Source organism: Heteronotia binoei, chromosome 15, assembly GCF_032191835.1.
Source record: "Heteronotia binoei isolate CCM8104 ecotype False Entrance Well chromosome 15, APGP_CSIRO_Hbin_v1, whole genome shotgun sequence".
Taxonomy (NCBI): domain Eukaryota; kingdom Metazoa; phylum Chordata; class Lepidosauria; order Squamata; family Gekkonidae; genus Heteronotia; species Heteronotia binoei.
Genome location: NC_083237.1, coordinates 55,097,155 through 55,109,979, shown reverse-complemented (window position 1 = coordinate 55,109,979; position 12,825 = coordinate 55,097,155). Strand labels below are relative to the sequence as shown.

The 12,825-nt window shown below is 47.5% G+C and overlaps 1 protein-coding gene across 1 annotated transcript in view; it reads right to left on the bottom strand.

Annotated features, from left to right (window-relative positions):
* The window catches only part of LOC132583622 (1-acyl-sn-glycerol-3-phosphate acyltransferase alpha-like), a 30,119-nt gene continuing 17,294 nt past the window's right edge, over positions 1-12,825 (bottom strand). Inside the window, exons 4-6 of the mRNA XM_060255240.1 lie at positions 6,286-6,381; positions 4,911-4,983; positions 1-155 (exon numbers count right to left, since the gene is read on the bottom strand). Of these exons, the coding sequence (XP_060111223.1) occupies positions 1-155; positions 4,911-4,983; positions 6,286-6,381 (324 nt within the window). The remainder of the gene's footprint in view (positions 156-4,910; positions 4,984-6,285; positions 6,382-12,825) is intronic.

The window sequence follows — 12,825 nt, the reverse complement described above, 5'->3', positions numbered from 1 at the left end:
TCATGGTTTGGCATCCTTCCCCCTACTCGTTTCCCCACAGATTTCATTATAAGTGTCCTGCATCCTTTTGTGGATGCTGTCTGTAAGCGCTGTGATGTCTTCTGGACCAAGGTCTTTCGTTTCTACCTTGGGCAAAATCCGGATTGTAAGATTCCCTGTTGGAAGAAGAAGAAAGAGAGGATGCAGTTAAAGGTATGCAGGAGGACAGATCTTTGAGCTGTACCAGCACAGAAGTATTCAACACGGGCAGGAGCTAGGAGCTATCCAGGTTCATGTATTTCCTGTTCCAGCAGATGTTGCCAGTGATAATTTAAAACCCACAACATACATTTTTTTGGTTACTTTGAACTTTAAGTAGGGAGACTGCTGGAGGGAGGGGATGTTGAAGAAAGACTTCCTTGGACCTGATCCAAGTGTGAAAGCTAATGACACAGCAACATCTTTGCAAGGGCGAGATCAAGGAGTGAGCACAGCTATCTAGGTAACCACTTATTCACCCAAAGAGTAATGAACATGTGGAATTCACTGCTGAAGGAAATGGTGGCGGCTACAAGCACAGACAGCTTCAAGTGGGGATTGGATAAACATCTAGAGCAGAGGTCCATCACTGGCTATAAACCACAAGGGACATTCTGCTGGGGGAAGTGTATTCTTGGTGCTTGGGGGGGCAACAATGAGAGGGGTTTCTGGAGTTCTGGCCCCACTGGAGGGACCTTGTAATGGCCCCTGGATTTTGACCTCTGTGTGACACAAAGTGTTGGACTGGATGGGCCACTGGCCTGATCCAACGTGACTTCTCTTATGTTCTTACCATGTGGTCAACTAAAGGCAGGCCCATAGCCAGAAAATTTTGGGTGGAAGGGCCTGAGAAATAAAAAATTTGGTGGGGGGGGGCACAGAGCTTGGCTGCTGCTTCCCTCCAGCAGCCAGCCCAGCCGGCCCCAGCTCTCTCTCTCTCTCTTCCTCCCTCCCCCTGCTTGCTCCCTCCCCTCCCTGCTCACTCTCTCGCTCTCTCCCCCTTGCTCCCTCTCTCTTGCTGTTGCTCTCTCGCTCTCTCCCCCTCTACACCAGGGGTTCTCAAACTACAGCCCGCGGGCCAGATGCGGCCCGCTGAGGACGTTTATGCGGCCCGCCGGGTTATGGCGAAATCAGACCGGAAGTGACGTTCGACCTAAACTCGCGTTAGCAACGCACACTTCCGGCACTGGGCTGAGGCGGCGGAGACAGAGTGTGAGGTGATACCGAGGTGAGGTGAGTTCCCAGGCCGGGGTGTGTGGTGTGGGGAAGGGAGAGAGATGCAGAAGACGGAGAACTGACGGCCCGCGGCCTTGTACAGTAACGGCAGTCCGGCCCTCCAACAGTCTGAGGGACAGTGAACTGGCCCCCTATTTAAAAAGTTTGAGGACCCCTGCTCTACACTTTGGAAAGGGTGCACAACTTTCTGGCTTCAAGCGCCTTTGGCCCTCTCCAGCCAGACAACCCTGCAGCTTGAGGTGGACCAAGCAGGAAAGGGGTATTGCTGAGACAAACGGAGGTGGGGTGAAAAACACAGCGCTGCAAGCAAGTCCCTTCCCAGCTTGTTTCTGGCTGTATTGGGCTACTGGGCTTCAAAAGCGAGGCCGCTCTGTCCTTTCCCACACTCTCTCTCTCGCCTTCTCCCCCTCCCAATGGAGAGGCCCTACAGAAGGAAGGGAGGTTTCAATAGAGCAGCCTGTCTGCCCTGCCCGCCCCCCCCCCGGTAGCTGCGGGTCTGACTACAGGTGGGGAAACTGCACGTTTAAATGCTCCACCAGAGAACAAAAAAGACATTAGGATTTTCTAGTTAAGGAGACTAGGCAACAGAAATAAGTTCACCTGGAGAAATAGCAACTCTCTGATCGTTTTATCAAGTGATCAGCATTTTGCGAAGGCTGGCCTTGCATTGTGCAATGTACTTGGCAGTCCAGTATATTATTTCTAATTTATTTTACTTCATATATATATATTCCCATCTTTCTCCCTCAGTGAGGAACCCAAAGCAGCTTACTGTCAAGCATGGTAAAAGCTCAATGGTAATCTATGGTTTTAGGGCCCTCCATAAAGCTGGTCTGTGAAACATTATGGAGAGCCGGTGTAGTTTGGCTCTGTTGTTCTCTCCCCCCCCCCTCCTTGCTTTATTGCTTTGTGTAGAAGAATAGTGAGAAACGAAACTAGCAGCGGGAGAAGAAGAACGAACACCTCCCCATACATTCCTACATGGGAGTGTATGCCATCTGGGACCCCCTCCTTTGAGGATTCTTTGAAGTATGTCTTAAAAGAATTGTATCAATGTATTTCTAGCATCACTCTCAAGGTCCTGAACCAAGAGAGCATCTCGATTTAGCAAAAACGCAGTTTTGTATCTACTTGACTCGTTCTTTTGGAAATCGCATGCTTGACACTTACATCATTCTCTTCTTCTCCGTCTTATTTTCACAACAATCCTGTAAGGTAGGTTAGTCTGAGGACGCGTCAACAAATTCCATGGCAGAGGGGAAGATACAGACTTCATCTCCCAAATCCTAGTTCAGCCCTCTAACCCAGTATTTCCCATTTGCAGGGTCGCGACCTGGCCCCGGGTCACGGACCTCTGAATACTGAGTTGTGGGGAGACGGCAAAGGCAGTTCCCGGGCTTCCCTCCCTATTTAAACACCTTGGCAGGGTGTTTAAATGGGGAGGAGGCAGATCGCCTGCCTTTTCAGTCTCTCCGCCAGGCGGGGAGATGGCAAAGGCAGCTCCCAGGCTTCCCCTCCCGTTTAAATGCGGGGGGGGGGGAGGCAGATTGCCTGCCTTTGGAGGATCCCTGCCAGGTGGGGAGACATCATTCCCTGTCTCCCTGATCCACCCCAAAGTCCCCTAGCTCCACCCCCAAATTTTAGTGGGCAAGGAAGGAGCAGTTTAAAAATAACCAGGCCACGGGTGTGGGGGGAATTTGGGAAACCCTGCTCTAACCCACTACACAATGCTGGCTTCCATGGGTGGGGCGGAAGATGAATCATTGTGCTGATTACAAAATACATTTTAATGATAATATTTGAATCGAAAAGATTCCAGATAGAGAAATACCTGGAAGTTTGGGGGTGGGGCATGGAGGCTGAGGAAAGTGAGATGTGGGGAGGGAAGGGACTTCAGCGGGGTATAATGCCATAGAGCTCCCCATCCAAAACAGCCATTTTCCCCCAGGGGAACTGATGTCTGTTGCCTGGAGATAAGTTGTAAGCCCAGGAGATCTCCAGTCATCACCTGGAGATTGGCACCACTAGTATGTATATGTAATTAGTGTTCAAAATCTATTTCAATTGTTCTCTACAAATGAATATGATGGTTTCTCTAATAGGATAGTTTCTGTTATGTATGTGAGGGCATGCCTGGACATGTTGGGCGTTGTGTCCTGAGCTTGAGGCACAACACAACGGATTGAGAGGATCCAAAGATCTGCATCCCGATTGGCTGCTTAATTCAAACTGGCCAATCGGGAGGCAGTGTCAGAGAATCCTAGGACCTGCCAATAAGAATGCATATTCTAATGAAGGATCCAAAAAGGGCACAATCACTGGAGGTTTTCTGCTTCTTGGGGGTTGGGCTTCCACTGCCCCAACTGTATATATTGCCACATATTCTGGTACTTAGCAGTAGTTTGTAGTCACTTAGTAAAGATGCTGAATCACTAATAAAGAGCTTTAATCACTACGCAAGAGCCTCCTCATGCACTGAACCGGAGGCGAACTGGGTCTAAAAATATTGGTTGCCAGGAGACATAAGAACATAAGAGAAGCCATGTTGGATCAGGCCAATGGCCCATCCAGTCCAACATTCTGTGTCACATAAGAACATAAGAGAAGCCATGTTAGATCAGGCCAATGGCCCATCCAGTCCAACACTCTGTGTCACAGAAGAACATAAGAGAAGCCATGTTGGATCAGGCCAATGGCCCATCCAGTCCAACACTCTGTGTCACAGAAGAACATAAGAGAAGCCATGTTGGATCAGGCCAATGGTTCATCCAGTCCAACACTCTGTGTCACATAAGAACATAAGAGAAGCCATGTTGGATCAGGCCAATGGCCCATCCAGTCCAACACTCTGTGTCACATAAGAACATAAGAGAAGCCATGTTGGATCAGGCCAATGGCCCATCCAGTCCAACACTCTGTGTCACACAGTGGCCAAAAAATATATATATATATATATATAAATATATAAATATAAATATATATATATATATATATATACACACACACACACACACACACACACTGTGGCTAATAGCCACTGATGGACCTCTGCTCCATATTTTTAGGGGGCCCGCCCACAACTATAAGGCTATCATTTAATTTTTATAAGAAATAAATAAAATTTTCAAAAATACATGTGGAAAAAAGGTACAATTAAAACTTGTGAACTAAATATATATATTTCAGTAATTACAGTGTGCATATATTGTATATATCACTGGCAGTATGCAGTAGATACTACATGTAAATACAGACTGCATTTTCTCCAAGGGAGCTGATCTCTGCCAGCTGGAGATCAGCTGGAAAAGCGGGACATCCCCAGGCCCCACCTGGAGGCTGGCAACCCTAAATACAACGTAAATTTTAGTTGCATACTGGAACTTCAATAATATTTTCAAGCTACTAAAAAGTCATTAGCATTTTTAACATATTGCCTAATGTTCAAAGGGGCCCACTTGCCATTGGGCAACCTGACACCCTGGCCAGTCCACCACTGCACTGAACCCAGTATTTAATAGTTTCTGCAAAGAATATGTTGACCATGGCGGGGAATCCAGCTCTAAAACAAGATCGCACTTTGATCTGATTCCCAGGTAGGGTCTGGCATGTCGGAAGGACCACTGAATATGCTCCAGTCCAGTCCCCTGGTCACTCACCGGCAGTGAACCGCTTCTCTTTGGAAGAGTAGAAGTTCTGATAAGAAGAGATCACAACGGGAATGATGGGGACCTGTGGCGAAAGAGAGTTGGAAAGTGAGTTCTCTTGCATCGCTAGCGAATAATTGCGGGCAAAAGACTTGATGTTGTAATCAAAATCTTAACGTGGACTGTAAAAGTGCTTGCTGGTAATCTTATAGCTTAACACAACTCAGAGATAAAATATGCTGGGTTTATAATATGGTGGCCAAATCCCCCTTGCTCACTCTCTCCCCTTGCTCGCTCTCTTGCTCTCCCCCTCGCTCGCTGCCTCCCCCTTGCTCGCTCTCTTGCTTGCCCCCTCACTCACTCTCTTGCTCTCCCCCTTGCTCTCTCACTCGCTGTCACTCTCTCGCTTGCTCTTTCCCTCGCTCGCTCGCTCTCCCTCTCCCTCTTCCCCTCGCTTGGTCTCTTCCCCCGCTACACTTTGGAAAGGATGCACAACCTTCCAGCTTCAGGTGCCCTTGGCCCTCTCCAGCCAGACTGGACCTTACAGCTTTGATGCAGTGGGGGGAGGAGAGTAGAGTTGCCAGATCAAGCTTGAGAAACTCCTGGAGATTTGGGGATAGAGCCTGGGGTTGGGCAGGGACCTCCGTGGGGGTACAAGGCTGCAGAGTCCACCCTCCAAAGCATCCATTTTCTCCAGGAGAATTGCCCTCTGTAGGCTGGAGATGAGCTGTAACTCCAGGGGATCCCCAGGCCCTGCCTGGAAGCTGGCATCCCTGCTTTGTAGCTAAGCATATCCTGTTCATTTACAAAAGCAGTAAGCGAAACTTGTTGATATAGCCAGGGCTTTTTTTTTTCTGGAAAAAGAGGTGCCAGAACTCTACAGAGGGAAATGGAGAAACACATAGGTGTCCCTCATGAACTTAAAAAAAATTTTTTTTTTAATTTTGTTTCCACAAAGAGGACCCAGAACTCCATTCCGCCATGTTCCCCTGGATACAATACATTCAGCATTAACCAGCTCCTACAGGCAACATGTCACTGAAATATTCAGTGATATAACAGTGCTCCAGGAACTGTCTTCACTACTATCATACCCATCTGTGCTTAACCATTTCTTTAAAGACATCTAGATTCACCCTGACCTGGAGAGCCCAGGCAAGCCCGATCTCGGCAACTAACCTGGGTCCGCTCTGGCAACTACTTGGATGGGAGACCTCCTTGAAATACCAGCAGTTGGGAAGACAGGGGCAAGCTTTATTCAGCCACCTCTCTGAATATCCTCCAGGCCCCCAGTAGGGGTCATTCCCCAGAGGTTGCCGTAACATTCAGGTGCAGGTGCACGCGGGCACAAAATACAAAAACAACACCAACCACATTCACAATTTACCTGGGCCTGCACAGCAAGATGAAAAGCCCCCCGTTTGAAGGGCAGGAGGGTTTTCCCTTTGTTCCTGGTTCCTTCTGGATAAACCCAGATCCTCATCTGGACAGAGGCAGGGGGAGAAACAAGGGGAGGTTGAATGTAGTCCGATACCGAAAACTTTTATTGGCATAACAATAACTTTTAAAAAAAAAGATAGCAGTGCAAATCAGCCTATATGCCAATAAGGAGAAACAATCGAAGTATGCTTTGTAACATTAAGCTGCGATCGTACACACTAAATAATGCACTTTCGATGCACTGTGTGAACGTGCAAAACCCAGTTGGAAAGTGCATTATTTAGTGTGTGTGACCACAGTCTATATGGAGCAATAATAATAATAGGACGAAGTGACAAAAAGTTGTGTCACTTTTAATGGAGTAATAATAATAATAGGACGAAGTGTCACTCAAATATTACAGTAATTAAAATGCTTATAGTAAAAAGTTTAACTATCCGAAGAGGAATCATAGATACAACTTATTTCTCTCATTCACTCTTCCTGTCCTTTCCTCTTCCCTCTTTTCTTTCCTCTTTTTCTTGGCTCCAGAGTACATTTGTCAGGAACTCTGCCACCTGCTCAGTAACTTCTTCAGGGTTTTTGTCTGCTAGCAAGAATTCAATACCTCTATTGGTCGCAGCCTTAGAGAACTGAAAAAGAGGACTAATCGAATGTAAACGTAGCTGAGTAAACAGCGGACAGTTTCAGAGGATATGATGAACAGAGTCAGGTTCTTTACAGAGACATCTGCAGAGTCTTTCCTCATCGGGGATACCCTTGTATCTGTTGGAGATCAGTAATAGTGGGAAATCTCCAGCTACTACCTGGAGGTCAGGCAAAGCAAGAAAAACACCGCACTCCAAATGCTGCAATATAAGTGCAAAACACTTCTTTTACTCAACCACTATCCCTGTAATTCTTAAGTGTCCTTCAAAACAAATAAACAGTCCTTAGTAGAAACTCAAACTTTAAATGTTGCCAGGTATGAAACTCTGCTGTCTTCTTGTCTTTCTGTCGAGAGACGCAGATAGCCCAGCTGTTCCTCTTTGAAGAGTAATTCAACACGTGTAGTAGCAGCAACACGAGTCCTAGGTTCAAGTTCGTGTTTCCTTTACACTTCCTCTGGCCGCTATTTTTACACTCTGGAACCCGAGCTTAAGCAACAGCTCACAGTCATATCTTATCAGTATGCACGAACGGTCATTTTTAAACTCCCTTCCTGTTGAAATTACGTTTATGGATTTCAATGGATTCCCTATGTAATCTAATATGTAATCCACGCTCTCACTTTGCCCCGGATGTGTGATTTTATTTTGTTTTGAGGCTGCTGTTGCGTCTATACATCCAACTTTCTGGGTTGTACCTCTGAGGCTGCCAGTCACGGTTAGTGGTGAAACATCAGGTCTCACAATGCCAAGACCACGACCAGGGGTGGAATTCCAGCAGGAGCTCCTTTGCATATTAGGCCACACACCCCTGTGGACACTTAAGAATTAAAGTGGTTGAATAAAAGAGTGTTTTGCACTTATATTGCAACATTTGGTGCGCGGTGTCTGTTTGCTTTGCCTAAACTCCACACTGCAAGTTTCCTTATTTACCGCACCACCTGGAGGTTGGCAAGCCCATCTCCAGATGACAGAGATCCGTTCCCCTGAATGAAAGGGTAGCTTTGGAGGACAGACCTTATGGCACCACATGCCTGCTGGTGCCACCCATCCATGGCATCACATTCCTTCCCTTGCATTTTATGGTTTTAGCTTGCCGTTTTTAATTGCTTTAATTTTTGTTGATTGGCGCCCTGAGCCTGCTCGCAGGAAAGGGCGGAATACAAATTAACACAAATGAATAAAGACATAAAAGGCAGTGAATTTAAATCTCCAGGGATTTTGCAATTCAGAATTGGCACCCACAGAGAACGAAGCTGCTGCATGAAAGATGGCCACCCCAGAGCATTCCCAGCAGCAGGCTTTAACGATGACTCATGGAAATGATTGTCCTGCCATCCCCACCGGAGGTGCTGATGCTGCAGTCCTAAATAGAATTAGGCATAGGCGTAAACTACATGGAGGGCTTGAGCATTTCCCCCACCCCACCCCAGAGTTTCCCACCCAGGGCTCAGCCCCGGCTGGCAATCAGTACAGGACTTCAAGGCTCCGCAACCAAGCAACCAAATAGTGACAAACTCCTTTAATGTTTTTTTCCTCTAGGCTGAAAACAAGAAAGTCGGTGGTGTAGGGTTGCCAATCCCCAGGTGGGGACAGGAGATCCCCCGGTTTGGAGACCTTTCCCTCGCTTCAGGGTCGTCAGAAAGCGGGGGGAGGGGAGGGAAATGTCTGCTGGGCACTCTGTTATTCCCTATGGAGATTTATTCCCATAGAAAATCATGGAGAATTGATCCACAGGTATCTGGGGGGGGGTGCTGATTTTGGGGTAGAGGCGCCAAATTTTCAGTATAGCATCTGGTGCCTCTCCCCAAAATACCCCCCAAGTTTCAAAAAGATTGGACCAGGGGGTCCAATTCTATGAGCCCCAAAAGAAGGTGCCCCTATCCTTCATGATTTCCTATGGAAGGAAGGCATTGAAAAGGTGTGCTGTACCTTTCAATGTGATGGCCAGAACTCCCTTTGGAGTTCAATTATGCTTGTCACAGCCTTGATCTTGGCTCCACCCCTAATGTCTCCTGGCTCCACCCCAAGGTCTCTTGGCTCCACCCCCAAAGCCCCCAGATATTTCTTGAATTGGACTTGGCAACCCTATGGTGGTGTGATGTGATTTCCTACCCCTTCTTACAAATGCTAATGAGCTAGCAGAGCAGGAATAGAATAGATAAACATCCCCCGCCCCCCACTATCTCTGGAGAAATAAGGGGTGGGGACTGGGGAAAGGAAAGGGCTTTTGCTGCTAGATCCATGGAGGAGGCACAGATCTGGCCGGCCTAGGGGGTTGAAGGAGAACGCTTGAAAGGAAATTCTGATCTGCAAATTTTTTTGCTATACCATTAAGAACATAAGAGAAGCCATGTTGGATCAGGCCAATGGCCCATCCAGTCCAACACTCTGACCGTTTTCGCACACAGCTTACCACGGGGAACATTCCTGTTCTCTCCACGGAGTCTGTCGGATTTCCCATTATCTGCACCGAAGTTACAGGAAGTGCCGCAGCTTTTGCATAGCAAACGTAAACCACTAAAACCCAGTTTACGTTTGCTGCGCAAAAGCCGCAGCACTTCCTGTAACTCCAGCACAGATAATGGGAAATCCGACAGACGCTGCGGAGAGAACAGGAACGGGGAGAGCAGCGGTGGTGAAAACGGGGCTGCGGGGAGAGCGAGGGAGGCAGGGAAGAGCCCGGGGAGAGCGGCGGTGGTGAAAACGGGGCTGCGGGGAGAGCGGGGGAGGCAGGGAAGAGCCCAGGGAGAGCGGCGGTGGTGAAAATGGGGCTGCAGGGAGAGCGGGGGAGGCAGGGAGGAGCCCGGGGACAGCGGTGGTGGCGAAAACGGGGCCGCAGAGAGAGCAGTGAGGAAAGGAGGGGCTACTCTGGTGGAAGTGGGGGTTTGGTGGAGAGGCTGTGCTCCCCCTGGGCCCCACCGTGGCTACTAGACTGTGTGTAACCCCAGAAACTCTAGTGTCTGAAACCATATCAAAAGGTAAGAAGGCACTGTGAAGGGGCTATAGACACCACTTTGTTGATGTTAAAGGTGCTTTTGTTGTTCAGTCTCACAGTCGAGTCTGACTCCTTGCAACCCCATGAACAAAGTCATGCCAGTCCCTCCTGTCTTCTACCATCCTCCGAAGTCTGCTCAAATTCGTGTATGTTACATCAGTAACACTGTCCAGCCATCTCATCTTTTGCCGTCCCCTTCTTCTTTTGCCTTCTGTCTTTCCCAGCATCAGGATCTTCTCCAGGGAGTGCTCCCTTCTCATTTGGTGGCCAAAGTTTTCAGCTTCAGCATCTGACCTTTTCGGGAACAGTCTGGGTTGATTTCCCTTAGTACTGACTGATTTGATCTTCTTGCAGTCCAAGGGACTCTCAAGATTCTTCTTCAGCACCACAGCTCAAAAGCATCTGTTCTTCTGCGCTCAGCCTTCCTTATAGTCCAGCTCTCACAGCCATACATTACTATTGGGAATACCATCGCTTTGACTATACGGACTTTTGTTGGCAGGCTGATGTCTCTGCTTTTTGTTATACTGCCCAGGTTCACCATAGCTGTCCTCCCAAGGAGCAAAGGTCTTTTAATTTCATGGCTACAGTCACCATTTGCAGTGATCTTGGATCCCAGAAATGTGAAGTCTGTCACTACTTCCATGTCTTCCCCTTCTATTTGCCGAGGAGTCATGGGGCCAGAAGCCATGATCTTAGTTTTTTTGATGTTGAGTTTCAAGCCTGCTTTTGTGCTCTCCTCTTTCACCCTCAACAAGAGGTTCTTTAGGTCCTCCTCACTTTCTGCCATTAAAGTGGTGTCATCTGCATATCTGAGGTTGTTGATGTTTTTCCTGGCAATCTTAATTCCAGCTTGTGCTTCATCCAGGCCAGCATTCCGCATGATGTACTCTGCATATAAATTAAATAAGCAGGGTAACAATCTACATCCTTGTCGAACTCCTTTTCCTATTCTAAACCAATCAGTTGTTCCATATCCCGTTCTGACAGTTGCTTCTTGACCCTTATACAAGTTTCTCAGGAGACATGTGAGGTGGTATGGTACTCCCATCTCTTTAAGGGGATTAGAGTTGTATATAGGTTTGGCCTACAGGCCCTTAGTCAATCTTTGTTGGGAGCAGCCTTCACCACACTTTCCTTAATAAAGAGCTTTCTTCACTTTGATCTCGTCTCTGAATGCTTTGAGCCCACTATATTATAGAATATAAACTGATCTTTTCCAATCCTGCGGCCACTGTTGTGTTTTCCAAATTTGTTGTCATAATGTGTGCATCACTTTAACAGCATCACCTTTTAGGACTTTGACTAGTTAAAGGTGCTACTGGGCTCAGTTCTCACATTTGTTGACTGCTTCATTATCTGTACTAGGAGTAAGGCCTGTTGTGAAGAAAAATACCGGCTGTAGAAGGAGGCTCTGGATGAGTGCCTGCCACCCTTGCTGTCTTCCCACCCACCCAAGTGAAGGCATTGCCCCCCCCACCTCAAGGGGAGCTAATGTCTGCCATCTAGAGAACAGTTGTAAACTTGAGTGATCTCCAGTGCCTCCCTACAGGTAAATGGCATTGTACCTGTCTGAGGTCCCATCCCTTCTCAAACCCCACCCTCTCCAGACCCCACCCCTAACCTGGAGTTGGCAACCCTATCTCCTTTCCTTTATCTGCCCCTCTGACTTCAGCTTTCCATTTCCTTCCCCCTCCCTGCAGCTTCTACAGTGGGGGAGTCAAAGCAGTTTGCATCATTCTCCTCTCCCCCCATGTGATCTGAACAACAACCCTGAGAGGCAGGTTAGGCTGGAAGTCTATTCCTGGTCCAAAATCACGCAGTCAGCTTCCACAGCAAGAACCTGGGTCTGGCAGATGCCACTCTGAAGCCCTAACTTGCATGTCCTCTGTATTGCTATGTTGCATACATATTGTATAAAGTTCAGAGTTAGTTAATACAATAACACTGTATTGCTATGTTGCATACATATTGCTATAGTATTAACTAACTCTGAACTTTGTACATTGCTCAGAAATTGAGCAACCAGAAACTGTTTTGTATTCTGCCCTGGGTCAGAGACCCATGAAAGGTATCTGTGATGCCATAGTTTTGTCAATTTCAGTAGAATCGTACTTTATTAATGAGGCAGAAACAAGACACCTGTAAGTGAACATCCAGAGAAACTTATAAAATGTTCCCCTAAAGCTTTTCTGTATTGCCTTTTACTGTCAAATTTGTGACCATTGGTTTGTCCTATGCACATGATGTGTATACTTGCAGATCTTAAAGTGACTATTCTAAAAGTGAATTTCAAAAACAGGACACAGCAAGAGACCTCTGAGATACCACTATAACCACTGGCAAACTCCCACCTTTTCCTGGGTTTGGTCCAGTCCATGGGCATTGTTGGGGGGGGGGTGCTCCCTAAATTTACGGGGAGGGAGCTTCTCTATAAATTCATAGGTAGTGATAATGGAGGCCCCTCCCTGTGATGTCACTGGCTCCTCCCTATGATGTCACTGGATCAAATGCCTCTGGCTGGGCCCCAGCCCCACCCCCTGGGAAATTGAAAAGTCTATGCCAATGGAATTAGTTCAAGTCTCTGCCCAGTGTTGTACCGGAATAACTCTGCAGCACAGTTAAACTCCCCCTCACCGCAGGCTCTCTCTCCAGCTTGGAGCAGCAGCAGAGTCACATCCCCAGAAGTGATGTCAGAGCATCATGGCACTGCTCTAGGAATTCCCCAAATCTCTAGAGATCTGGGAAGTTCTAGAGCATTGCTATGATATAGCCAGATCAGGTGAACTGATCTTTGTAGTCTGGAGATGAGCTGTAATTCCAGGTGATCCCCAGGTCCCAC